General features: G+C 66.4%; 9 protein-coding genes across 9 annotated transcripts; 7 read left to right on the plus strand and 2 right to left on the minus strand.

Moving 5' to 3' along the window:
- Positions 1 to 765: 765 nt before the first annotated feature.
- On the plus strand, positions 766 to 2126 carry JCM10292_001742 (uncharacterized protein; the record flags this gene model as incomplete). Its single annotated transcript, XM_076652718.1, has 9 exons — positions 766 to 1176; positions 1234 to 1341; positions 1405 to 1438; positions 1495 to 1615; positions 1671 to 1681; positions 1735 to 1863; positions 1920 to 1929; positions 1991 to 2012; positions 2073 to 2126. 9 exons carry the CDS (start codon positions 766 to 768, stop codon positions 2124 to 2126), a joined length of 900 nt encoding a protein of 299 aa, XP_076501711.1.
- Positions 2127 to 2809: 683 nt separating this feature from the next.
- Positions 2810 to 3220, plus strand: JCM10292_001743 (uncharacterized protein; the record flags this gene model as incomplete). The annotated part of the gene is made up of 1 exon (XM_076652719.1): positions 2810 to 3220. One exon carries the CDS (start codon positions 2810 to 2812, stop codon positions 3218 to 3220), a length of 411 nt encoding a protein of 136 aa, XP_076501712.1.
- A 290-nt stretch (positions 3221 to 3510) lies between these two features.
- JCM10292_001744 (translation initiation factor 2A) lies at positions 3511 to 6151 on the plus strand (the record flags this gene model as incomplete). Its single annotated transcript, XM_076652720.1, has 10 exons — positions 3511 to 3538; positions 3611 to 3680; positions 3916 to 3987; positions 4051 to 4166; positions 4232 to 4334; positions 4393 to 4576; positions 4635 to 4863; positions 4921 to 4989; positions 5042 to 5382; positions 5444 to 6151. The coding sequence occupies 10 exons, from the start codon at positions 3511 to 3513 to the stop codon at positions 6149 to 6151; spliced, it is 1920 nt and encodes a 639-aa protein (XP_076501713.1).
- A 580-nt stretch (positions 6152 to 6731) lies between these two features.
- Positions 6732 to 7655, minus strand: EMP24 (Emp24p; the record flags this gene model as incomplete). The annotated part of the gene is made up of 5 exons (XM_076652721.1): positions 6732 to 6856; positions 6978 to 7085; positions 7158 to 7195; positions 7261 to 7454; positions 7533 to 7655. 5 exons carry the CDS (start codon positions 7653 to 7655, stop codon positions 6732 to 6734), a joined length of 588 nt encoding a protein of 195 aa, XP_076501714.1.
- Positions 7656 to 7859: 204 nt separating this feature from the next.
- Positions 7860 to 8943, plus strand: RSM25 (mitochondrial 37S ribosomal protein mS23 RSM25; the record flags this gene model as incomplete). Its single annotated transcript, XM_076652722.1, has 2 exons — positions 7860 to 8395; positions 8463 to 8943. The coding sequence occupies 2 exons, from the start codon at positions 7860 to 7862 to the stop codon at positions 8941 to 8943; spliced, it is 1017 nt and encodes a 338-aa protein (XP_076501715.1).
- A 248-nt stretch (positions 8944 to 9191) lies between these two features.
- Positions 9192 to 11128, plus strand: JCM10292_001747 (ADP-ribosylation factor GTPase-activating protein; the record flags this gene model as incomplete). Its single annotated transcript, XM_076652723.1, has 6 exons — positions 9192 to 9230; positions 9347 to 9357; positions 9472 to 9616; positions 9682 to 9795; positions 9907 to 10448; positions 10519 to 11128. 6 exons carry the CDS (start codon positions 9192 to 9194, stop codon positions 11126 to 11128), a joined length of 1461 nt encoding a protein of 486 aa, XP_076501716.1.
- A 210-nt stretch (positions 11129 to 11338) lies between these two features.
- On the minus strand, positions 11339 to 19519 carry GCN1 (Gcn1p; the record flags this gene model as incomplete). The annotated part of the gene is made up of 9 exons (XM_076652724.1): positions 11339 to 11682; positions 11749 to 12273; positions 12333 to 13305; positions 13364 to 13413; positions 13469 to 15914; positions 15970 to 16506; positions 16561 to 17786; positions 17852 to 19342; positions 19402 to 19519. The coding sequence occupies 9 exons, from the start codon at positions 19517 to 19519 to the stop codon at positions 11339 to 11341; spliced, it is 7710 nt and encodes a 2569-aa protein (XP_076501717.1).
- Positions 19520 to 19863: 344 nt separating this feature from the next.
- JCM10292_001749 (ribosome biogenesis protein NOP53) lies at positions 19864 to 21361 on the plus strand (the record flags this gene model as incomplete). The annotated part of the gene is made up of 3 exons (XM_076652725.1): positions 19864 to 20397; positions 20475 to 21259; positions 21334 to 21361. 3 exons carry the CDS (start codon positions 19864 to 19866, stop codon positions 21359 to 21361), a joined length of 1347 nt encoding a protein of 448 aa, XP_076501718.1.
- A 351-nt stretch (positions 21362 to 21712) lies between these two features.
- Positions 21713 to 23547, plus strand: JCM10292_001750 (uncharacterized protein; the record flags this gene model as incomplete). The annotated part of the gene is made up of 5 exons (XM_076652726.1): positions 21713 to 21761; positions 21829 to 22470; positions 22538 to 23166; positions 23248 to 23325; positions 23443 to 23547. 5 exons carry the CDS (start codon positions 21713 to 21715, stop codon positions 23545 to 23547), a joined length of 1503 nt encoding a protein of 500 aa, XP_076501719.1.
- Between the last annotated feature and the right edge of the window lie 26 nt (positions 23548 to 23573).

Raw genomic sequence — 23573 nt, forward strand, 5'->3', positions numbered from 1 at the left:
GATCTGTATGTTAGCTCGGCGCTTTCAGCATCAACGGGCGCTCGTGGTGTAACGGTTAGCATGCGAGCCTTCCATCTTTAGGACGACAAGGTCGTCCACCAGTGACCAGCTCGCGGAAGGGGTTCGATTCCCCTCGTGCGCATAGCCCTCCCCTTTTGGCCCTGCGGCGGGGTTCATTTTTACTATGACCCTTCCTTTTGCTGCGCAATGCTCGAAGAGGACCGTCAGGCCGCAGGAGACGGGAATTAGGCAAGAAGTCGACCCATTGACTCGCTTCTGCTCGACACAGCATGTTGCCCCAGTCACACAAACTCTGGATTTCGTCTCTTCAGACTTGCAATGCGACAGATGCCTCCCGCGACACCTCAGCTGCAGCGCATAAGTCGGCGAGCGAGAGCGAGAGGGTTTTCACATGCCAGAGTCAAACTCGCTCGCGGCGATTCCTCCCGCTCGTGTGTGAAAGCGTAGCAGATCTATTCGGCCAATCTGGAGCCACGCAGCGTCGCCGTGCATCCCCAGCAAAGCTGCTGTAGCAGAAAATGGCGGACTTTTTGGCGTGCATTGACCCCGCTCGCACGGCGCGGCTCGCCGCGCGCTCGTCGGTCGCCCGTCGCCTTGCGCAATCTCGACTCGCCGTCTCAGCCGCACAGAGACCCTGCCACCAGCCACAGACCGGCAGAACAGCTAGACTCGACTGCAGATCGCGCTCAAGGGATCAGACGCCACCCCACTTCCTCCGGCCACTTCTCGCGCACCTCGATAGAGATGGACACGACCGAGATGCCGACGCAGCCGCCGCCTGCCGTGCGACCCGCTTCAACCGCAGCAAGTCTTGTCGCAGGCTCGGTCGGCGGCATGGCGCAGGTGTTGACGGGCAATCCGCTCGATGTCCTCAAGACGCGCGCACAACTCGCCGCGCCCGGCCAGTTCAAGGGCACGGCAGACATCGCCCTGCAGACCTTCCGGAACGAAGGCGCGCTCGCGTTCTACAAGGGCGTGACCCCGCCGCTCGTCGGCATCGCGGCCGTCAACTCGCTCCTCTTCGGAGCCAACACGGTTGCTCGCCGCATGATCTCGCCCTTCCCAGACCGCATGTCGATCGCAGAGATTGCTGCAGCAGGATCGATCGCTGGCGCAGTGCAGGCGGTGCTGGCGAGTCCCGTCGAAATGTTCAAGGTACGTCTTGCCGCCTCCTTGGCTCGCGCTCAGGCTCACATGTGTTCAAACCCGCAGGTCCGACTGCAGGCGCAGTACGGCCCGAACCCGAAGCGTCTGCGGGACATCGTTGGCGAGATGTACGCAAAGTACGGCTGGAGGCAGGGCATCTTCCGCGGCTACTGGGTAAGTCTCATGGACTGCCTCTCCAAGGGCCGCTTTGCTGAGCCCTCGCGCACGCGTACACAGATTACTTTCGTCCGCGAGATCCCGGCGTACGCAGGTGCGGTCAAGTCTGCTCTTAGGGCCCTTCTGTCACTAACTCCCCTTCACGGCCAGGCTTTTACGCCGGATACGAGTACACGAAGCGCTCGTTCCAGAAGAGCATGGGCAAGGACTTGCCAGTGTGGGCGACCCTGACGGCGGGCGGTGTCGGCGGACTGGGCTACTGGACTGCTTGGTGCGTCTTTTCTTGCGTTGCGGCAACTTCCTCCCACTCATATTACATCTCGCAGCTATCCGCTCGGTTCGGCTTTCCTCGACCTCTCACGCGACTACGACCTGACATGTGCCATGCAGATGTCGTCAAGTCGCGCGTGCAGAACGCCGAGCTGCCGCCAAAGGGCGCGAACTACGTCCTCAACACGATGCGCCAGATGTACCGTCAGGAAGGCGCAAAGGCGTTCATTGCGGGCCTTACGCCGTCCTGTGCGTGCGTTCCTGCCTATTAATCCGCTCACCGGCTGACCCCGTCCTTGCTGCAGACCTCCGAGCGTGCGGCCTCCCCCTCCTCCCGCGCTGCCGACCCGTGCTGACCCGTTCGACCTGTCCGCAGTGTACCTGCCGCAGCTTCCACCGTAAGTGTCGTGACTACACAGCTCTAGCGAAGTGCCACGCTGACGCGCCCTTGCCTGCAGTTCGTCGCATTCGAGTTCACGATGGAGCTGCTTCAGAAGCACACATCCATCTGAAAGGCCATACTCGTGCCGGTCACGAGCTTCTTCACGTCTCTGTGACTCTCTCGAGAGCTCGTGTCCGCATTGTTGTTGCGCGTTGCATGCGCTTTCGCCCCCACTTCCGCGGAGCCTCGGCAAGTCTCCGAAAACCGCTGCTTCTGCTCCTCTGCTTGTTTCTTCCACGTCTGGAGCGATGGCTGCGGTCTCGGACGGCGGCGCGGTGGGTCCGCAGGGATACGTCTCGCGCACATGCGACGCCTGCAGGGCGCGCAAGGTGCGTTTTTCTCCTACGCCCTGCATGAGCCGCATTGACCTTCGAGGCTGCAGGTATCCTGTGACCTGCTCAGGCCCATCTGCTCAGCCTGTCGCAAGTACACGATCAACCACCCGCAGCACGTCTGCTCGTTCCCGCCGAATGCCGCCTTGCCCGGCACCCTGTCGAAGCCGGTCGTCGACGACGGACTTGGCACGATGCTCCCGGGGCGCACTCGTGGTGAGGCGCGCAAGTTGCGGGCCAGTCATGAAACACTGCGCGGCCACCCCGATGACGAGGAAGAAGAGGAGGAGGAAGGGTCGGACCCGGCAGGGGCGGATTGCGAGCAGGAGCAGGTGCCGCATGGCCGTCCCGCTGGTAGGCTTTTCTCGCTTCGCCTCAGATGGCCCGGCTGCCTTGCTCATACACAGACTCAGACGACGATATGGCGCAGCACCTCATCGAGCCCGTCGTCTCGACCGCTCGCCGCCCTCTCCCGCCCCTCCAGCTGCCGGTCCTTCCCACCTTCCCGACTTCGGTCGACACCGCGATCCCTTCTCCGCCTTCGCCCGTGAGCAGCTACAACTCGTGCTTCTCGCCGCCGTCACCCCTCGAGACGATCCACCAGCCCGTTCTCGCCGTCGACGCGCCCCCTTTCGCCCCTGTCGGTCGTCCTGCTCCGTCGTCCGAGGCCGTGTACCTCGTCGATGCCGCGGCGCCCTCCGAGTCGCACGCGTCTACGGGGCTCTTCAACGACGCGCATGGTTGGTCCCCTGCATCGGCGACCGATGCGGCGAAGCAGAACCGCCTGCAGCCGTGGCGCCCACTTCGCTACGGTCTCTGGTTTTGCGAATGATCGAACCAACCTCCACACTCCCTCGCATGTCGTGTACATAGTGCCTGCCTCACACTCGTTGTCGGACTCGCTTGCCACCTCCGCAAAAAAACCTGTCTTGCAACCTCGTTCGTTCTGCTTGGTACGATGAGCACCACTTCCGAGAGGCAGTCGGAGAGCTCGCGAAGCCCAGAACGCGCACAAAGAAGGAGGGCGCGAGCGACTTTGCCTCACCGCCAGCGGTGCTCGCTTCGTTCACGCTCGCGTCTTCACAGCTCTGTCTCGCTCCCTGCGCGTCTAACAGAGCCGCAATGGCCGCTCCTCCCGTGCAGTATGCGAGTGCGTCGCCCCGTCTCGCCCTCTGTCGCGCTGGAGAGCCGCGCCGAGCTGACCCCTCGATCTCGCTCCCAGTCCGTTCGCTCAAGCAGCTCGGCCTCGTCACCGGCCCGCCCAGTTGGACGCCCGTAGCATCGTTCCAGAAGTGAGTACAGCTCTACACGGCCGCACACGCCCAATTGAGTGGTGGTCGCGCTTCGTCGAGTTTCCGGAGGACAACCTCGTCGACGGAGTAAGCCCGTGAGGGCGTAGTTCTCGAGTCAGGCGAGGGCACGAAGGCCCAGTCCGTGCCACTTGCGGGCCCTGTGCGAGGTCGAAGCTTCCTGCGTGACTCTGCGCGGCACTTTGAGCTGATCACTTTGTGCCCCTTTCTCGCGCAGGCCCGAAAACGCCGTCAAGGTCTACCGCTATTCTGAAGACGGCCGATTCTTTGCCTCTGTCTCGAACACCTCGTGCGTCCTTGCCCTGCGAATCTGTCCGCTGCGACTCCTCGCTGACCCTCCCTCGTAACACAGGATCCAGGTTCTCGACGCAGCAACGGCCGAGGTGGTCCGGGAGATCGAGGCCAAGGGTGTCTTGGATATCGCCTTCTCGCCCAAGGGGTCGCAGATTCAGTCGTGGGAGCGGCAAGGTCAGTATACCTGCTCCCTCGATTGTCGCTTCCGCTCCTCCCGCTGACCACGCATGCTTCTACAGTCAAGCCGGCAGAAGGCGAGCCGCCTCATCGCAATCTGCGTGTCTGGGATGTCGCGACGGGTTCCGAGGTTGCCGGGTTCTCGCAGAAGGCGTTCGAGGGCTGGTTCGTTTCGACCTCTGCACCGACTGATGCGTTTGTGCTGACCACGGGCCACGAGCAGGACCCTGCAGTACACGGCGGACGAGTCGAAGGCAGTGCGCTGCGTGACCAACGAGGTGCACGTCTACAACCCGGCAGACTGGTCGGCGGGTATCGTCGACAAGGTCCGAGTTGAGGGTGTTACCAGCGTCACCGTTTCGCCCGGCCAGAACCCCAACATCTCTATCTTCGTTGCCGAGCGCAAGGTACGATTGCGCTGCTTCTGCGTCACGACTTGCCTGGCTCACGGCCTCGATTTCGCAGGGTGCACCCGCCACCGTCAAGATCCACTCTCTCTCGACTCTCGCGCTCCCCTCATGCAGCAAAACGTTCTACAAGGCCGACAAGATCCAGATGAAGTGGAACAAGTCGGGCACGAACCTCCTCTTCCTGACGCAGACCGATGTCGACAAGACGGGCAAGTCGTACTACGGCGAGACCAACCTGTACCTCATGAACTCGGCGGGCCAGTTTGACTGCCGCGTCACGCTCGGTGCGTGCGCTTCCCCTGGTTCAAGCTGCGACTGCAGCTGACATCGAGCTACTGCAGACAAGGAGGGCGGCATTCACGACTTTGCGTGGTCGCCGAACGACCGCGAGTTTGCTGTTACCTACGGCTGTGCGTACTCCTCACGACCTTCACCGAGCCGAGCTGACGTCTTCTCGCGCAGACATGCCCGCCAAGACCGTCATCTTTGACGCGCGCGTCAAGGTCATCTCGGACTTTGGCCTGAACCCGCGCAACTTCATCTCGTACAACCCGCAAGGCCGCCTCCTCTGCGTGGCCGGCTTCGGCAACCTGGCAGGTCAGATCGACATTTACGACCGCCAGACGCTCAAGAAGGCGGCGACGTTCGAGGCGCCCAACACGGTGCACTGCGAGTGGAGCGCCGACGGGCGGTACCTCATGTGCGCGACGCTCAGCCCGCGGCTGCGCGTCGACAACGGCGTCAAGATCTACCACTTCACGGGCGGCCTCATGCACGTCGAGCTGATCGAGGAACTGTACCAGGTGCGTCCAATTCGTCTCGTTCCCTGCTCACGGACTTGGCTCACGCTCACATGCGTCGCAGGCTTCATGGCGCCCTGCGAACCCGGCGTGGTACCCGATGAGCGGGCCCCTCGAGGGCGCGCCCGCGTCGTCCATCTCGGTCTCGTCTGCCGTCACGTCTGCGCCCAAGCCCGCCGCGCCCGCGGGCGCGTACCGCCCGCCGCACGCGCGCGGGACGCTCACGCCCAACGTGTACAAGCGCGAGGACGAAGGCGGCGCGGCGTACAGCGGCTCGAACGGCGCCAACCTGTTCCCGCACTCGCAGAGCGCCAACGGGTCGGGCGCGGGCGGGTTTGGCCAGCGCGGCGCGCGCAAGGTCCCCGGCGCGGCGCCCGTCCCCGGTGCGGGCGGCGCGCAGGGCGGCGAGGACCCGCTCGCGAACCGCCGCAAGAAGAAGGGCGGCAACAAGCAGAAGGGCGGGAACAAGGACGGCGGCGGGAGCGCGTCCGACTCTGCGCCCGGGAGCGGCGCCGCGACCCCCGCCGCCGCCGCCGCTGCTGCGCCTCCCGCGCCCGAGCCCGCGCCTGCGCCTGCGGCGGCGGCCGCGCCCGAGGCGACGCTCTCGCCCGAGGACAAGAAGCGGCGCGCGATCGTCAAGAAGCTGACGGCGATCGAGCAGCTCAAGGTGAAAAAGGCTGCGGGCGAAAAGCTCGAGCTGACGCAGCACAAGAAGCTCGACTCGGAGGCCGAGCTGCGCCGCGAGCTCGAGGCGCTCAACGTAGGCAAGTAGGACGGCACTCCTACGGCGCGCCTGTAGAGGGGGTTTCGTGCTCGGTGGCGGCGATGCGGTTGCGTTTGCGGGCAGGGTCGTATTGTCAGGGGACGAGTCGGTTGGACGGAGGAGTAGTCGGGTTACTTGGGTTGCTCTGCGTTCTCCCCCCCAGTCCTTCATGTTGAATTCGCAATCTCGCATCTCCCCTCCTCCGCCTCGCCTCCTCCTCTCGCTCTGCCTCACGCACACTGCATTGTCCACTGTCCTGTCCTCGTTCCGCACTCTCTGCCAGGCCCATCTCTCGATGCGTCCATACTTCCGACCGCGCACGAGGCATACCTGCCGCGCAGGACTTCGAGGCTCTGCCCTCTCAGGACAACCTGCGCTCCTCAGAGAGACGAAAGAAAGATGCTTGCACAGGGTGTGGAGGGTATCTGGAACGACGCGGTGAATGGGGGACGAACAATGCGAGAGAAGGAGAGATGGACATGGACCTGTGCGCGTAATTCCAGAACTTGTCAAGAATGCTTGGATGACCGCGCAAACAGCGTCCCAGCAAAGGAGACGACAAGGGACGCACATAGTCGGGACAGAGACTTCACACGACGCGCTTGACCTCGAAGAAGCGCTTGAGGTAGAAGATCTGCCAGCCGCACACGGCAAAGAGCATGACGGTCTGCACGATGGACCAGTACTTGACGCGGTCGTTGGTGCTCTCGGCGGCTGTGCGCAAGGAAGGGAAAGGAGGATCAGTCCTTGAGATCGGCACACCGCTACTCTGGCCCGCCCTCTCTTTCCCGGGAGCCGAAGCGGTTCAAAGGCAAGCAGGCGAGAGAATACGCACTGTCGCGGTGCAGTCGCTCGCGCACGACAATGTACTCTTGCTCGTCCTTGACGGCCTCGAGCGCGGCCGAGAGCTGGCGGATCTCGCGCTCGATCGGCGCCGTGTGGCCTGCGGGGGGAACGCATTCGTGAGCAACGGAAATGAAGGCGAGGAAGAGCTGTAGGGGGAGCCTGAGCGCACCGTCGTCCTCGACATACATGACACCGTGGACGTTAAAGCTGCGAGGACGGAGGCCGGTGAGTGGGTGCGAGGGAGGGGAGTCGAGGGAGGAGTGGGTGCGCACCTGACGGTCTTTCCGCTGACGGTCGACATTTCGTTCGAGAAGCAGTACGAGTAGCGGCCGTCGTTGTCTGCGGTGAACGAGTAGGTGCCCGTGTCCTTTTTGCGCTGCTCGTTCATGACGCGGTTACCCGGCCCAGTGAGGGTAAAGTCGATGTCGAGGTGGCCTCCGCCTGCGACCTGGTACGTGACGGTCATCTGCAGTGCGCGGAGGGAGGGTGCGGGAGAGGGTGAGTGGGTGGCAGGGCAGGGCAGGGCGAGAGAGGGCGGGTGCACCTTGTCCTCTGTGTGGAGATCCTCGAAGAAGCATTCCTTTGCGCCTGCATCGAGGTCGATGGTGTGTGCGTGCACGGCGAGGGCGCACGCGGCGAGGACGAGGGCGGCGAGGGTCCAGCGCATGGCGGGCGAGGGCGGGGCGGGTGGCGCGCAGGTGGTGCTCGCAGTGTGCGCCTGTCCCAGTCTGCCCCGCAAGCGTGCGCGGGTGGTGTGAGTTTGGCTCGACCTCGTCGTCGTCGCTTCTCCGCCAAGTCGCGCCAGTCTCTCCTCGCCGCTCTCGTCCGCCTTCTGCTCCGCTTGAAGCCACTCGGAGCTACCACGCGCACGATGAGCAGGAAGGCCGCGACGCAGGTCGGCTCGACCCTCTCGCGCATGCTCCGCGGCCGCCTCGTAAAGTCGCCTCCGCCCGCCTTCGAGCCCCTCCTCGCTCACCCGCCCCCGCCCTCGCTCGTGCGCGCCCTCCCCGACCGCCCAGACCACGACCTCCCGCCCAGGGCCCGCCGCGCCCCCGCCCCCGCCGCACAGCAGCCCTCGCTCTTCGCCGTCGCGCGCGACAAGCTCGACCGCGGACTCCGCCTCACCGCCCAAGAGGACGCCGCGCTCGCAGACCCGCGCAGGGCCGCGCAGCAGGGCGCACTCACCCGCAGGAAACCCCCGCGCGCGCCCCTCACCCGCCACCCGCGCCCGCCCGCCATCGTCTTCCCCGAGGACCGCATCCGCGACCGCTTCTTTGCCGACCACCCCTTCGAGGCCTACCGCCCCACCTCGCTCGTCGAGGGCGAGCACGTCCGCACCCCCTCGGGGCCGACCGGTCAGGACTGGACCGAACTCCGCCAGCGCTCGACCGTCCCCTCGGCAGAAGAGTGCGCTCCCGCCCTGTCACTCTCTTTGCGCAGGGGTCATTAGACTAACTGCTAGCTTCACCCACAGCTGCATCTCGTTCATCGCCAACCTCGTCGAGGCGCACGGCGTCCCGCTCGCGACCGCCTACCCGCACGGCGTCGCCCAGTTCCGCACCCTCCGCGCCGAGCACGACACGGCGACGCGCTCGGCGCACCTCGAGGCCCAGTCCTTCGGTGCCCGCTTCTTTGGCGAGATCGAGCGCTCGAACGACGTCGAGGACCGCGTCCTCGACGAGTGGGCCAACGCCCGCGCCATCCAGGACGCCCTCGCCGCCGCGACCCCGGGCGCTCCTGCCGCGGCGAGCGTCGCGACGCCATCGCAGGGCGCCGCGGGCCCGTGGGCGCCGGCAGAGGCCGCGCCGGCGTTTGGTGCGGCTGCCGGCGACGACGCGAGCACCGTCTTTACCGGCGGCGTAGAGTACCTCGGGCGGTTTGCGCACGCGCGCGACGTGCGGCCGGGCGCGGTCAGGACGGCAGAGGGGCAGCTCGTTGGGGGCGCAGAGGCATGATAGACGTGCGCGCAATGTAGCAGTATCCGAAGTCGAGACGGGGCGCGACAGGGGACCGCGCGCGGCGTGAATGCTCGTTCGCTCCTGCACTTATCGCTCGCTGCTTTCTGCGTGACTCTGGGCGTGATTACGGGAGCTTGGTGTGCCCTGTACAGCGTGGAAGGACTGGATACGCCCGTCTCGCCGCACCTGCGCTGTCCCGCCCCTCGACGCGTCTGCATCCCGACACGCTCGCTCCCGCCGCAGCCATGTCGTACGAGTACGACACCAAGGGCGTCCTGCTCGAAGTGCGTCTCTTGTGCACTCGACGTGCGCACTGGGCTGCCCGGGCGCGAGACGCTCCGCTCGAGAGCCCGTCACTCTGTCGACGAGGTACTGACGCCCGCTCGTCGCCGCACCGCAGTGGATGAAGGAGTGCGTCTCGGCCCGATGCAGAGCTCTGACCGAGCCATCAGTCGAGCGTCCCCCTCGCTTACGTTCAGTCTGACACTCCGCTCCTCCCTCCTCCCCACCTCTCGCCATCCGCAGAGGCGACAACAAGCTCTGCGCCGAGTGCGCCGTCCCGCACCCGCAGTGGTGCTCCCTCAGCCTCGGCATCTCGCTCTGCCTATCGTGCTCGGGCACCCACCGCTCGCTCGGGTCGCACCTCTCGTTCGTCCGCTCCCTCACCATGGTCCGCTCCTTCTCCTTTAGTCTTCTTTCGCACGCGTAGACAGCGCTGAGGGTACTCGCGAGCAGGACAAGTGGACCCCGCCGCAGATTGAGCGCATGAAGGCCGGCGGGAACGCAAAAGCGAGGGAGTTCTTCGAGGGCAACGGCCAGCCGTGGAAGAGCCTCCCCATACAGGAGAAGGTGCGTTCGTACTGCTCCCCGCTCGAGCTCCCCGTGCGAGAACATCCTGGCATCGTGGTGGCTACGAGCTGCGAGGAGTGGTCTAGAACTCATCTCCCGATTGTTCCGCAGTACAACACGCACGTCGCGACCATGTACCGCGAGAAGCTCCTCGCCGACGCCGAGGGCCGCCCCTGGGTCCCTTCGAGCCCGCCGCAGCCCTCGTCCTCGTCCCCCGCGCCCGGCGGCGCCAGCTCGCTCTCGTCCTCGTCTGGCTCGCTGCGCAAGCCCCGCACCGGCGGCTCGTCGGCCTCGTCCCTGCGCGGCGCCTCGCCCGCCGGCAGCGGCAGCGGGCTCGGCTCGACCCCGCGCGCCGGCTCGCCCGCGTCGACGCTGTCGACGCAAAAGGCGCAGAACGAGGACTTTTTCGCGCGCATGGGCGCCCAGAACGATTCGCGCCCGGACCACCTCCCGCCGTCGCAGGGCGGGAAATACCAGGGCTTTGGCGGCGGCGGGCCGGTCGGGTCTTCAGCAGGGGGGAATGCGAGCAACCCGCTCAGTAGCAGGAACTTGCCGCGGTTTGACGACCTTCGGGACGACCCCGCTGGCGCGCTCAGTAAGGGATGGGGGTTCTTGGGCGCGGCGCTCGGTGCGGTGGGAAAGACTGTGAACGAGTGCGTTCTGCTCCAGCTCTCCCGCAGCGTAGGTCAACAAGACTGATGCGCCCCTTTCTGCCCGACGCAGATCCGTCATTCAGCCCGGCCTCGAGCGCGCGCACGACCCGGCACTGCAGTCGCAGCTCTCGTCCTTTGGCACCAAGGCCTTCACGACGCTGTCGACGGCCGCGCGCGCCGGCGGCCAGGTCCTCTCGACCGGCCTCGAGAGCGGCTCGACCTTCCTCCGGCGCGACCTCGGCGTCGACGTCGGCGACCTCGGCGCGTCCTACGTCGACCGCGCGACCGGCCGCGGCGCGGGAGAAGGCTACGGCCGCGTCGGCGAGGAGCACGCGCCCGGCGGGCATAGCCACCTCGAGCCGGGGCGCGGCACCCTCGACGGCGAGGGCGACTTTTTCAGCGAGCACCTCGCCCCCGCCTCCGGGGAGAACCGCAGCGCGTACCGCGACATGCCGACGCTCCAGCGCGCGCCCTCGGCCTCGACGTCGGCGGCGTCGCGTGTAGCGACTCCCCTCGACCCGCCGCCGGCGCCGGCGCCGGCCGCGCCGACGGGCTCGTGGGACGACTTGGCGCCGCAGGCGGCGGCGCGGAGGGCGCAGCAGGAGAAGGAGCGGGCCGAGAAGGACAAGGCGCAGCCGGCAAAGAAGCCGTCGGAGGAGGACGAGTGGGAAAGTTGGTAGACGTGCTTCTGTATCGGCTGCTCTCCGGGTTGTCACTTCGTTTGTCCTCTGCATCGCATTGGGTACCCTTCGAACGTGTAAGCGTGCGCGAGACAGGGCGAGGCTCGAAACTGCTGAGCGCTCGAATTGCTTTTGCTGATGATGCTACGGGTCCAGTCAATGCTGCTGCTCTTGGGGGTAACACGGAAAGAGGGGAATGCTCTAGCTCCTTCACAGCTTGGACGTGACGCTCTCGTCGTCGCGCCACGGCTCTCGCTCCTTGAACAGCTCCTTCGTCTCCCTCGCCGGGCGCGCGTTGGCCGGGTTGGCCGTCCCGCCCGTCGCGCTCCCGCTCGCCATGCGCAGCACGCGCTCGACCGTCGCGTCGCGGTTCAGCTCGTACAGCACGGCCGGCGCCGTGTCGACCATCTCGCGCAGCGCGAGCGCAGAGAGCTGCGTTGGCGGGAGGTCGGACGACGTGCCGAGGATGAAGGACTCGATGATAAAGTCGAGAGAAGAGGAAGAGTGCTGCGCAACCGCAGCGGTGAGGCGGGCGATGGCGGTCGCGTACGACTCTGAAGGCGGAGAAGGGAGGGTGTCAGTTCGGTCACTCTCGAGACCAAGTCGTCGGAACGACGCACCCTTGGGCGACTCGGCGAATGCCTCCGAGATGATGTCGACTACCGACGAGATGCTCGTCTCGCTCATGTTCTTGCCGCCGCTGACGACCGTCGCAGCCAGACCGTTGACGACCGAGTCGCGCACGTCGCCGTCCTCGCTCGCCGCGAGGTTGACGAGCTCGGTCGCGAGCGGGTCGACACGCGGCTGGTGCTGCATGAGCGCGCCGAGCGCTGCGACGCCGCGGTTGCGCACCGAAAGGGACGAGGCGTCGACGAGCGACTTGACAAACGTGCGCTGAAGTTGAGGGAAGAAGGGCTTGGTGAATTGCGGCACGCGCTGGAGCAGGATGGTGAGGGTCGAGAGGATGGCCGACTTGACGGGCGCAGGGAAGCGGTCGCCAATGACACGAATAAGCGGGCCGACGGTCTGAATGCAGTACGCCTTGAATGCATCGGGCGAGGTACGCTCGACGAGATCGCCGAGGCCGTAGGCAGCCTGCTCGCGCTGCTCGGCGGTACCGGCGAGAAGACCCTGAAGCAGAATGGCTGCGGGCGGGAGGCAGGTCAGTGGGAGAAGCAAGGAGAAGCGAGATAGGAAAACGCACGAAGGATCGGCTTGAGACCGTTGGGACGCGAGAATCCATCGACAGGGTGGCCGGGCATGCCGACACCTTCGATGGTGCGCCGCAGCGGCACGACAAGCGGCTCCATGTCCTCCTTCGAGATCTTCTTGACAAGCGCGTCGAGCGCGGTCCACGCCGCACCGACGACCTCGCCCGTCCGGTCGTCAAACAAGCTGACGAGCTGGCGGATGAAGTCGACGACGTAGTCGCTGAAGTCGGCCTCGGTCGCCTTACAGAAGCGCTCGTAGAGGTTGCAGCCCGTGACGCGCTTTTTCGGCGACTCGTGCTTGCACAGGCTGAGCATGTGCATCTGGAGGCTGCCGAGACCCGACTCGTGGTCCTCCACCGAGGCGAGCACTGCCGTCAGCGCCGAGTCGAGCGACTCGCGCGTCTCGTCGTCCTCCTCGGTCTCTAGGGCCGACTGGAGCGTGTCGACGATGTGCGTAAGGCGGCGACCGAGAGCAGCGCCCGCAACGCGGACGAGGGCGGCAAGTGCACGCGCGTTGAAGGCCGTGATCGGCTTGGATGTGAGGCGCGGGACGAGGACGGGGAAGATCTTCTCGGCGCGGACCTGCATGACCTCGCGCAGCGCCTCGAGCGCAACGTCGGCGGTCGGTCCCGGCGTCTGCAGCGCATCCAAAAGAGTGGGGATGGTCTCGTCGATCGAGCGCGTGCCAATGGTCTGCTGCGCCACGTCGAAGGCCTGCGAGGCAGCTGAGCGGACCGACGCGTCCGAGTCGACGAGAGCGGAGCGGACAGCAGCGATGACCGCGTCCTCGTGCGCCTCGAGAGACGACTTGCTCGTGTTGGCCATGAGCTCGGTGAGCGCAAGGCAGACACCCTCGCGCTGGCGGCGGTCGGGCGAAGACATCGCCTTCTGCAGGATGGCGATGACCTCGCCGAGGACGGACTCGCCGAGGCGGCGGCACGAGTCGGCCAAGCAGCGGGCGGCGGTCTGGTGAAGAGGGTCAGCGTTGCGATATTCGGCAGGTCAGGGAGACAGGCCAACACACCTCGCGCTGTTCCAGTGCCGGGCTGGCGAGGATGCGAACGATGATTTGCACTGTGCGTCACGGGTGTCAGCACCGGACCGCTGCATGAGATTGGCGCAAACGCACTGAGGACAGGCAGGATCTCGCGGACGGTGCGCGGGGTGTTCGAGACGAGCGCCTTCCAGACACCAATGGCGGCCTGGCGGACGGCGCCAACCGAGTCCTGGCGGACGATGTAGATGGCAGCGAGAACACGGTCGCGACGCTCGCGGCCAAGGCCCTCGATGAGAGCCTTCTTCGCCGCCTCGGCGCCGGGAGCGGCCTCCTCCGTCTCGTCCTCGCCGTCCTCCTCCTCGCTGATCTTGCCGCTGATGCCGGAGATGCGGAAGAGGAGGTCGCCGACGAGCTGCACCGAAGACTGACGGATGCGCCACGCCTCGTCGAACATGCCCTGCTCGAGCTCGGGAAGGAGGAGATCGATAGCCTTGGTACTGTGGTTGGCAACGATCATGCGACCGGCGCGCATCGACGCCTCGCGAACAAAGTCCGAGTCGTCGGCGAGACCCGACAGGACGGGCTGGATGATCTTGCCGAGGTACGGCGAGAAGCGGTCGCCGAAGGTGACAGGAAGGAAGACGAGCAGAGAGATGTGGCCCTCGCGCACGTACGTTCGCGGGCTGCTAGTATTCTGGAGAATGATCGGGAGAAGCTCCTCGAGGCGGTCGGTGCCGAGACCGGCGAGGATCTCCGACACGCCCTGCGCCGCACCCTGCTGGTCGACCTGTGCCGACGGCGACTTGAGGATCGTCATGAGCGAGTCGATGAGGTCGGGGAAGTTGTTCTCGCCGAGACGCTCGACGAGGCCACCGAGCGACTTGGCAGCAGTCGAGCGCGCCTCGGGCACAGGGTCAACGAGGACGTCGCGGAGGAGCGGGACGAGCTGGCCGAGGTACGGCGTTATGTCTCGCGCCTCGGTGAGCGTCGCCATGTTGCCGACAATGGCGGCCGACTTGCGCTTGATGTCGGCGCTGCGCTCGCGAAGACCGCGGTCGAGAATGGGAATGAGGAGGGCGAGAGACGAAGCGTCGATGAAGTGGGCAAACGTGGTGGCCAGCAGCGCGTCGAGCGCCTTCGCCGTCTTGCGCGCTGGGTCGACAAGCGCATCGAGGAGGACGCTCGTCATCTCCTGGATCTCGGGGTTCTCGACGACCTCGCCGAAGCGCTTCAAGCTGGCGTTGGCCGACTCGCGGACCTGCTTGTGCGTGTCGGTGAGGACCTCGGTGAGACGCGGGAGGATCGTGGGCAGCGAGGCCGACAGCTGGCGGGGCGCGAGGAAGGCCATGGCACCCATGAGCTCGATAGCACCCTTCTTCGCGCGCCACTGCTTGTCGTCGAGACCCTCGAGGAGCGTCGGGAGGATCAGCTTGACAGCGTGACCGCTGAGCTTGCTCATGATGGCGCGCGCGGCGTCCGACGTGGCGTCGCGAACGTCGGTCGACGAGTCGCCGAAGCAGGCGAGCAGGGTCGGGAGGATCTCTTGGATGTACGGCTCGAAGAGACGGCCAAGGACGGTCGAAAGAACCTCGTAGCCGAAGACGGCGCCTTGCCTTGCCTGCATCGTTTTCTTGTCCTCGGCGTTGTCCTGCAGGCGGCCCATGACGCCAAACTCCTGGATCGAGGACAGGCCGCGGCCCTTAACGACACCGGCAAGACCGTACGCGGCACCACGGCGCTCGGCGTACTTGGCGGCATTGAAGAGGTCGTTCAGCAGCTGATCGGCAAGGTCCGGCACGTCCTTGCGGATAACCTTGATGAGAGGCGGCAGGCAGTCGCACACGGCGGCCTGCACGACCTCGGACGGCGTCTTGAGCGCGTCGACGAGGCGCTCGATGACCGTCTTGATGCGCGGGTCCGACGGGTCGAGGTGGCGCGCGAGACGACCAAAGAGGATGATGAGCGCCTCGGTGATATGGTCCTGCGTCTCGTCGCCCGTGCTCGGACGGCCGAGGTACTCCTCGAACGTGGCGATGAGGTCCTGGAGGTTCTCCTTGCCGTGAAGGTCGATGACGGTCTGCGCCGCCTCGAGCATCTCGCTCCGCACCGACTGGCTGCGGTCGCCGAGCGCCTTGCCCGTGATGAGGAGGTCGAAGAACGACTTGACCTCGGCGGGCGAATAGACGTCGGCGAGGAGGCGCAGCGCGGTCGCGAGCGCTTTGCGCGCCTTCCACGGGTCCTCGCGCGAGAGCGACTCCTCGATGAGCATGCCAAAGCGGTCGTACTCGGGCATGAGCTCCTTTGCCTTGTCCTCGTATTCGGCGACAAGCTGCATGAGCGCATCGGCGACGTGCTCCGGCTGCAGGCTGACGCCCTCGGCGATGGCCGCGGCGGTTGCCTCGCGAATGGCGGCGGACGAGTGCGACAGGAGGGGAATGAGCTGCGGCAGGAACGTCTCGGGAACATCGAGGCCGTTCTCCTGCCAGATGGTGATGGCGAGCTCGCGGTTGCGCTCGTCGACGTCATGCGCGAGGACCCAGAGGTTGGTCGGGAAGTCGTGCTCGGTCAGGTCGAGGGGCTTCAGAAGTCATAGGTCAGCACGACGCATCTCACGAGCTATGTTGTGAACGCACCTGAAGCGCCTGGAGGGCGGCAAGGCGGACGAATGCCTCGTCGGTGAGACCGCCGTCAAGGATAGCGGCAATCTCCGCAACTGTCGCGTTTTCCTGGATCGCCTCGCCGAGGTCAAGCAGAGCCGACGCGGCTGTGCGGCTGAGCGACGGGTAGCCGACAAGCGCGGCGAACAAGTCGCGAATAAGCGCGAGGCGCGGGAACGCCGTGTCGGCGCATTGGCGGGCGTGGAACGAGACAAAGTCGAGCGCGAGCGAGAGCTGCTCGAGCGCCTGCTCGTTCTGCGACTTGTCGAGGCCGACGCCGCCCGAGCGGAGGATGGTGCTCACGAGCGGCGCGGCATAGGCGAACGTGCCAGCATCGAAGGGTGACTGCTCGGCGAGGTAGCGCAGCTGGTACAGGACGCGCGAGACGAGGTCGGGCAAGGGCTCCGCACGGAAATTCTCCGGGACAACCTGCGCGTCCATGCTGCGCAGAACTGCGACCCCGAGGGCGACCTTGAAGACGCCAAGACGCTCCGAGCAGATATCGGCGAGGACCTGTGGGAGCACGTGTCAGTATCAGGATCAGGCGAAGACTGTGAGAGGACGAACCTGGTAGGTCGCAAAGGCCTCGTCTGCGACAAGCGTAGTCGGCTGTAGCGCGATGACGGCGAGCGTCTTCGCGATCATCTGCGCGAGGTACTCGCGCACCAGCTCTGCCCTCGAGCGAACCAGGCACAACGCGAGCTGGAACCCGCGCTTGAGCCTGCCGAGCGCGGCGGCGACCTGCGCGCGAATCTCGCCCTCGAGCGCGAGCTGCTTCTCGAGCGCGGCGCGGTCCTGCTTCGAGAGCTGCGCGGCGACGGGCTTTTTGCGCGCGAGCGACTCGCGGAGCTCGGCCTCCCACAGCGCAATCTGGTGCTCCTTCGAGTTGAGCTTGCCGACCGGCGCCGCCTGGTCCTTCTTCTTGGCCGCGGCGAGCACGTCGACAAAGGTCTGGCCCTCGGGCGTGCCCCACACGCCAAACTCGGTCGCGCCGATGAAGGCAAGGTGCGCCGGCTCGAGATCGTCCTCGAACTGGGCGAAGAGCGCCGGGACGGCCTTGGCCGGGTGCACGAGCGCGAGCGTCGTCGCTGTGCGGTACGCTGCCGCGGCGAAGGACTCGTTGGCGGGCGTGAGCGAGGCGTCGGCAAGGACGAGGTCGACGAGATCCTGCAGGCGCTCGTCGATGACCTTCTCCGGCGCGACGCGAGCGCGCATGAGGAGGTCGACCCAGAGACTCGCCTCGGACGTCGACAGGCGCGGGTGGTGCGCGACGACGGCAAGCTGGACGACCAGCTCCTCGCGCGTCGCGAGCTCGACCGATTCGTCCTCGAAGGTAGACAGCGCCGAGAGGACGGGCTTGAGGCGCGAGGCGTGGTCTACGGGCACATCGGCACCCTCGTCCGCCGCGGCGGCCGCTGCGCTCTTGACGGGCGTCTTGGCCTTCTCGCTCTGAACGAGCCACGCGCGGATGCCCTCGCGCATGGCGAGGTTCACGAGCTTCGGGCTGCGCTGCGTCGCCGAGCGGACGAGGTCGACCGCCTGGCGGCGGATCTCGTGCGACGCGCCCTCGGTCGCGAGGTGCAGCACGGCGGCGGCAAAGCCGGCGCGGATGCCTTCGTCCGTCGCGAGCTTGTCTTCGTCCGAGGCGAAGAAGGCTTCAAGCGCGTGCGCGAGCCAGAGGCCGTCCTCTGGCGTCGAGGCCTTGCGGTAGACCTTGTCGTAAAGGAAGAAGTTGGGCTTGGCGCCAGACTGGCCCAGCGTCTGCAGCGTCGCGTTCGAAGCAATGAAGTCGTCTGCAGCATCGCGCCGAGCGAGTCAGCCCGTGTGAATGCGCACGCCGTGAAGGGACTGCACGCACCAATCTTCTTGACGCCCCACTGCTTGGCCCGGCTCTTGAGCACCGCGACGGCAACATAGCCCTCAAGCGGCCCGCTCGGCGAGTTGAGCATGTTGGTCGTGACCGTCTTGAGCGCCGCCTCGAACCCGGGCAGCAGCGCCGTCGCAAACTGCTTCTCGGCCTCGGTCGCGCCCTCGTCGCTCGGCAGCGCCCAAAAGACGCTCCCGACCGTCGCGTGCGCGAGGCGCCGCAAAGGCGGCTTGGTGTCGCCCATCGCCTTGACGAGCGCGGCGGCTAGCGGCGGGGGGACGGGGGCGTCGGCCGCGAGCGCGGTGGGGAGGTGCAGCGCGACGACGCGCGAGAGGGCCGCGAACGTGTGCTCGTTCGTCTCCTTGGCGAGCGCGCCGAGCGCGGTCGAGGCGGCTTCGGCCGAGAGCTTGGGCGAGGGCGGGAGCGCGGAGAGGAGCGTGTAGAGCGTCGTACGGTGGTCGGGAGAGGTCGTCTTGCCCGTTCGCAGCGGCGTGTAGACCTGCTCGGCGACGGGGAGGAGGTGCGCCTCGTCGCCTGCCGAGAAGAGCGTCGTAAAGAGGCGGATCGCGGCCGCGCGCGTAGGCGCAGAGACAGACTTGGTCGGCGCGAGGACGGCTGGTGCCAGCTTCTGCTGTAGTGCCGGGTCGGAGGAGATGGCGGGAGGGAGAGAAGCGATGAAGGATTGCAGGAGGACGAGGCCGGGTTCTGCGATGCGGCTGATCGCCTTTTCGAGCGCGGGAACAAAGGTCGAGGTGGCCTCTTCGGCAGTGACAGTCGCCGCGAAGAAGTCGGAGAAGGCGCTGAGGACGTGTGCAGGCGGCGCGACCTTGGAGGAAACGACGGCGGAAAGGTAGTAGTCGTTGACGGTCTTCTTCAGCTCGTCCACATACCCCTTGCCGAGGCCTTTCTCACTCTTCGTGTCCTTCAGGCGCAGTGCGACGTCGAGAGCGAGCCCGATGAGGGGCGCATGGCGGAACGACGGCTCGGCCTTCGCAGCCGCGAGCGTCTTGACGAGGCGCGGGATGGTCGCGTGGCGGTTGCGCACTGCTCGTCGGGTGAGTACGAGTGCAGACTGGCGCATCGACGGCTTGGCGGAGCCTGCTTCATCGAGAAGAAGGTAGAGGAGGGTCGAAATGGATGCGGCGAGCGAGGCGAACTGGGGGTCCTCGAGCGGGTGCTCGGGCGGGACCGAGCCATAGACGGTTGTCGCCCATCCGAGGAGCGCAAAGCGGGTCGACGCTGCGCCGCTCTTGTCGACCTTGGACACCTCTCCCTCGAGCCACTTGACGAGGCCGTTGGTGATGGGTGCGGGCTTGCCGGTGCCTGCAGATGAGCCAGCCTCGCTTGTTGCGGCATGATCTCGTGCCAGGAGAGCCGAGAGCACGCTCAGGACGCCCTGACGCGAGGGCGAGTCGGAGTAGCGCGAGACGGTGGGGAGGAGGAGGCGGACAATGTCCTGCACCTGGGCCGCTTCCAGTGACGCTGAGGGGGCAGCAGGATCAGCACGGCTTTGAGCGGCAGCTGAACCAGCCAGCACGCACGCTTGGCGGCGAGGGCTGCGAGGTCGGCGAGTGCATCTGTGCGGTCGGCGACACGCGAGCTCGCCAGCGCCGCGCGGGCGTGTGCGAGCGGGTCGCGCTGGTCTTGGGCGTCGGCCATGGGCTCGTCGGGCGTGTCTCCTGCGAGCGAGCTGGCCCAGGTCGAGACGGCGGCAGCGGAGGAGCGGCGGTCGCGAGGGCCAGCCGTGGCCTTTTCGAGGCGGCCGAGCTGTCTGGGGGTGAGCCTGGGAGCAGCCACGGTGTGCGCGTGCTCTCGCTCGTGACTCGCTCGTGTCTGTCGAGCGCAGCGACTTGGAGCGACGGCTCCCCCGCTTCCGCCTCGAGCTCGCCCCGGCGCGGAACGACTCGACTCGACTCGCCGCTTGTCTCCCCGCACCCTCGCTCCTCCCGAGAGGCCAGAGCCACAGCCACAGCCAGGGTCAGACACCACACCCCCGCGCAGCCATGCCCAAGCACCGCGCAAACAGCAAAAAGGCCGCGCCCACCACACAGCGCCTCGCCGACGCTGCAGAGCTCGACCGCCCGCTCTTCGAGATCGACTCAGCCGGCAGCAGCGCAGTCCGCCACGCTCTCCAGGCCGACCAGGCCCCCGCCGCCGCCCGCCTCCGCAGGGGCCAGAGCTTCAAGAAGCCCCTCCGCTCCGAGCTCATCCTCGCACAGCGCTCGGCCGTCCCCGCCCTCTCGAGCCGCGTGACCCCGAGCGCAGACGCCCAGGCCAAGCGCGTAAAGGACAAGCTCGGCAAGGTCGACCGCGCGACAAAGGACAAGCTCAAGCGCTTGACCGGCCGCGCCGGGCAGGGCGACGGCTTGTGGGGCGTCCAGGCGCATGCCGCCGGGGACGAGGCGCTCGCACAGGGCGTCAAGGAGGCCGGGCGGTACGATGCGTGGGCGCAGGCCGAGCCGGCGACGCTCCACGGCGCAGAGGATGCGACGATGCAGGCGGTGCTGGATGCGCACGACCCAAAGAGGCGGCCAAAGGTGCGCCTTTGCTTCTCCTGTGTGCTCTCTCCCGAGCTTTCGGCAACGTCGTGCTCACGTAGGACACATGCGCGCAGGCACCGACGTCTCTCACTGCCCACACTCTCCTCTCTTCCGCGCAACCGAAAGCCATCTCGATCCCCCATCCCGGCTCGTCGTACAACCCGGCGCACGAACACCACCAGGCGCTTCTCAGCTCTGCGCTCGAGTCGTACACGGCGGCCGAGGAGCGCGACGAGCGCGGGCAGGACACCAAGGCGGCGCTCGACACGGCGCGGCAGCTCGCGCGCGGGCGCGAGGCGTGGGAGGCGTTCGAGGACGAGGTCGGCTCGGGCGAGGACGACGACGAGGCGATGATTGTCGACCCGGACGCGCACGCGCACAAGGAGCTCCTCAAGCGCCGCGCGGCCAAGCGCAAGACCAAGCAGCAGCGCACGGCAAAGGTGCGCGTCGCGGCCGAGCAGCGCGCGCTCGCCGACCGCCGCGCGATGAAGAAGCGCGTCGCGGCCGTGCAGCACGTGCGCGACGTCGACGCCGGCATCGCCGCGGCCGAGCACCTCTCGCTCGAGGAAAAGGCGCTCGCGCTCAAGGCGCGCCGCGCGCGCCTCGCCGACCGCGGCCTCGCACGCTTCCGCTCGGGCCCGGCGCGCGTCCCCGACGCGCCCGTCACGTTCCAGCTCGGCGACGAGCTCGCCGACAACCTGCGCACGCTCCAGCCCGAGGGCAACCTGTGGAAGGAGTGGGTCAACAGCGGGATGCGCCGCGGCCGCGTGCCCGTCGAGCGCGCCAACGAGGGCAAGAAGGGCGGCAAGCGCGGCGGCCACGGGCACGACAAGGGCCACGGCATGCGCGAGGTCGAGAAGTGCGTCTTTTTTTCGCTTTCTCCCTCCGGCCGGTCTCGCCGATTTCGTACTCACTCTGGCCCTCCGCTTGCAGGTTCTCCTACAAGAACTGGACTGGCTAGACTGTGTGCACTCGCTCGTTCTGCCATCTGTACCCTCTCTTTCGTGTTGTCCTGTACCTCTACGCCGTTCTCTACCTGTCTGCAACCCTTCCTCGCCGGCGACTGGTGTCGCCGGCTTCTTTTTAGCAGCGTTGCATGACTGGCCGGCCAGAGAGGGCTCGACAGGGAGCCGTGCTGGGTTGACATCGAGTGCAGCCGGTTGACCTTGACGAGGCCCGACGCGACGCGATCGCCGCCGAGCAGCCCGCAGTCGCGGGAACCGGGAGCCTTCCCGCTTTGCCTCTCTCGCCGCACTCGAGGCAGCTGTCCTTACGCTTGGTGCTGCTCTTTCCTTTCCACTGCTCGCACGCCATGCCGACCATGCGAGATCGCGGTGCTCCGACGCTCGTCCTGCCTCGCCGTGCGTCGTTCGCGATCCCTTGCACTCGCTCTCACGTGAAGCTGACTCCTGATGCGTGCCCCTGCAGCGACATCGGCGTCAACCAGCTACGAGTACACATCCGTCCCGACCGTGCCCGACACGAGCACGCCCTCCCCCTCGAAGGAGGCCTTCCTGATCCCGCCCTCCGCAACCGGCCCCAATTCGCCCGATACTGCACCGCCGTCTCCCTGGCGCACGACATTCACACCGCAGCACGCACTTGCGCCCGCCGGGTCGCCGCACCCGTTCCTGCGTCTGCGCCGCTCGCTCGTCCTCGTTGCCGGCGCACTCGTGACCGCCTCGCTCCTCCTCCTCGCGCCGCCCACCGCACATCTCTCGGCATACCTTCCTGTCCAGCTGCGAGGCGCGCACGCCACGGGATGCTCGGCAGAGGCGTGGTCCGCCGGACGGTGGGTCCCGAAGGACCCGCCGCTGACGCCCAACGCGACGGCCGTCGACGTCTTTGCTGCGTCCGGGTTCGAGGGGTGCACGCAGGACTGGTTCAAGCCGCACTGGTTCCTGCACACGAAGGAGGCAGACTGGCCCAACATGGACCAGTACCGCTGGAACGCTGCCCAGTGGAGGTGGAAGTCGGACAGCGAGGTGTGCGAGGCGGACGTGCGGCGATCGAAGGCCGAGGAGCTGTTGCAGGAGCTCGTGGGGAAAGGAGGGTGGATACTGCTTGGAGGTGTGTTCGCCTCTGAGCGTTTAAGACGCATCTCAGCTTTCCACATGCTGATTTGACCATTTTGCAGACTCGCTATCCGAGCAGCACTTCTTCTCGCTGGGCTGCGTCCTCTTCCCGCATGTCTACGCCGTATGGGGCAGCGGGTGGTGGGAACAGCACATGTACATCCGCGCCGACTCCCCCCTCCTCGAAACCCTCGACCTTCCGCCTGGCTTCGACGCCAGCACCACACCGATAATCTCGAACCTGCGCACCGACCACGGATTCACAAAGGAGGAGCTGATCGACATCTACGAGTCGACACCGCAGAGCGCGACGGTGCCGACTTCGCAGCTCTTCACCGACTACCCGGTCCAGTCGTTCCCGATCGACGACTACCTCTCGCGCTTCTTCAACGCGACATACAACTACCACGCCCTCATTTTCAGCGCCGCCGCGCACTTTACGCCGCGCGAGTTCGCCTTCCCCGGCGGCCAGCCCGCAATTGCGCCCTTTTACGAGGCGGTCGTGCAGAACTGGACGGACGTCGCGCTCGAGTACCTCGCCGAGGACGCGTCGGATCGCGAGATCGTCGTGAGGGGCGCGAGCAGCGGGCACGACAACTGTCACGAGCACATGGAGCCGTTCGTGGACGAGTGGCTGAGGGCGGAGAGCTACAACTGGGCAGAGATTCCCAAGTACAACAATGTGTTCAAGGTGCGCCGCTAGACCTTCGTCGACCTCATCCTGGGTCGCATTGGCTACGTCGGCGTGCAGCTAATCCAGTTGTGCGCACAGGCAATGATTGAGAAGGCCAACCATCCTCGACTGTCTTTCCTCTCGCTCGAGCGGCCAAGTCAGCTGCGACCAGACGCTGTACGTCCGCCTTCACGCTCCACACGCTCAACTGGCGCAGATGAACCGCTTTCGTCGCGCCGTGTCTGTCGTCTTATCGCGCTGTAGACTGACGGTGCCTGTCTTCCTGCTCCGCAGCACTCGGAGGACTGCCTACATTTCGCAGTCGGTACAGGCGTCTTCGAAGGGTGGACCGACTACCTCGCCTATTTCCTGCGATCCCGCTGGCGGGACCGATCATAGACGGATTCGCGCATTGTTCTGCAAGG

The sequence above is a fragment of the Rhodotorula paludigena genome, assembly GCF_050403205.1.
Source record: "Rhodotorula paludigena JCM10292 DNA, Rt_paludigena_JCM10292v1_ctg88, whole genome shotgun sequence".
NCBI classification, from domain to species: domain Eukaryota; kingdom Fungi; phylum Basidiomycota; class Microbotryomycetes; order Sporidiobolales; family Sporidiobolaceae; genus Rhodotorula; species Rhodotorula paludigena.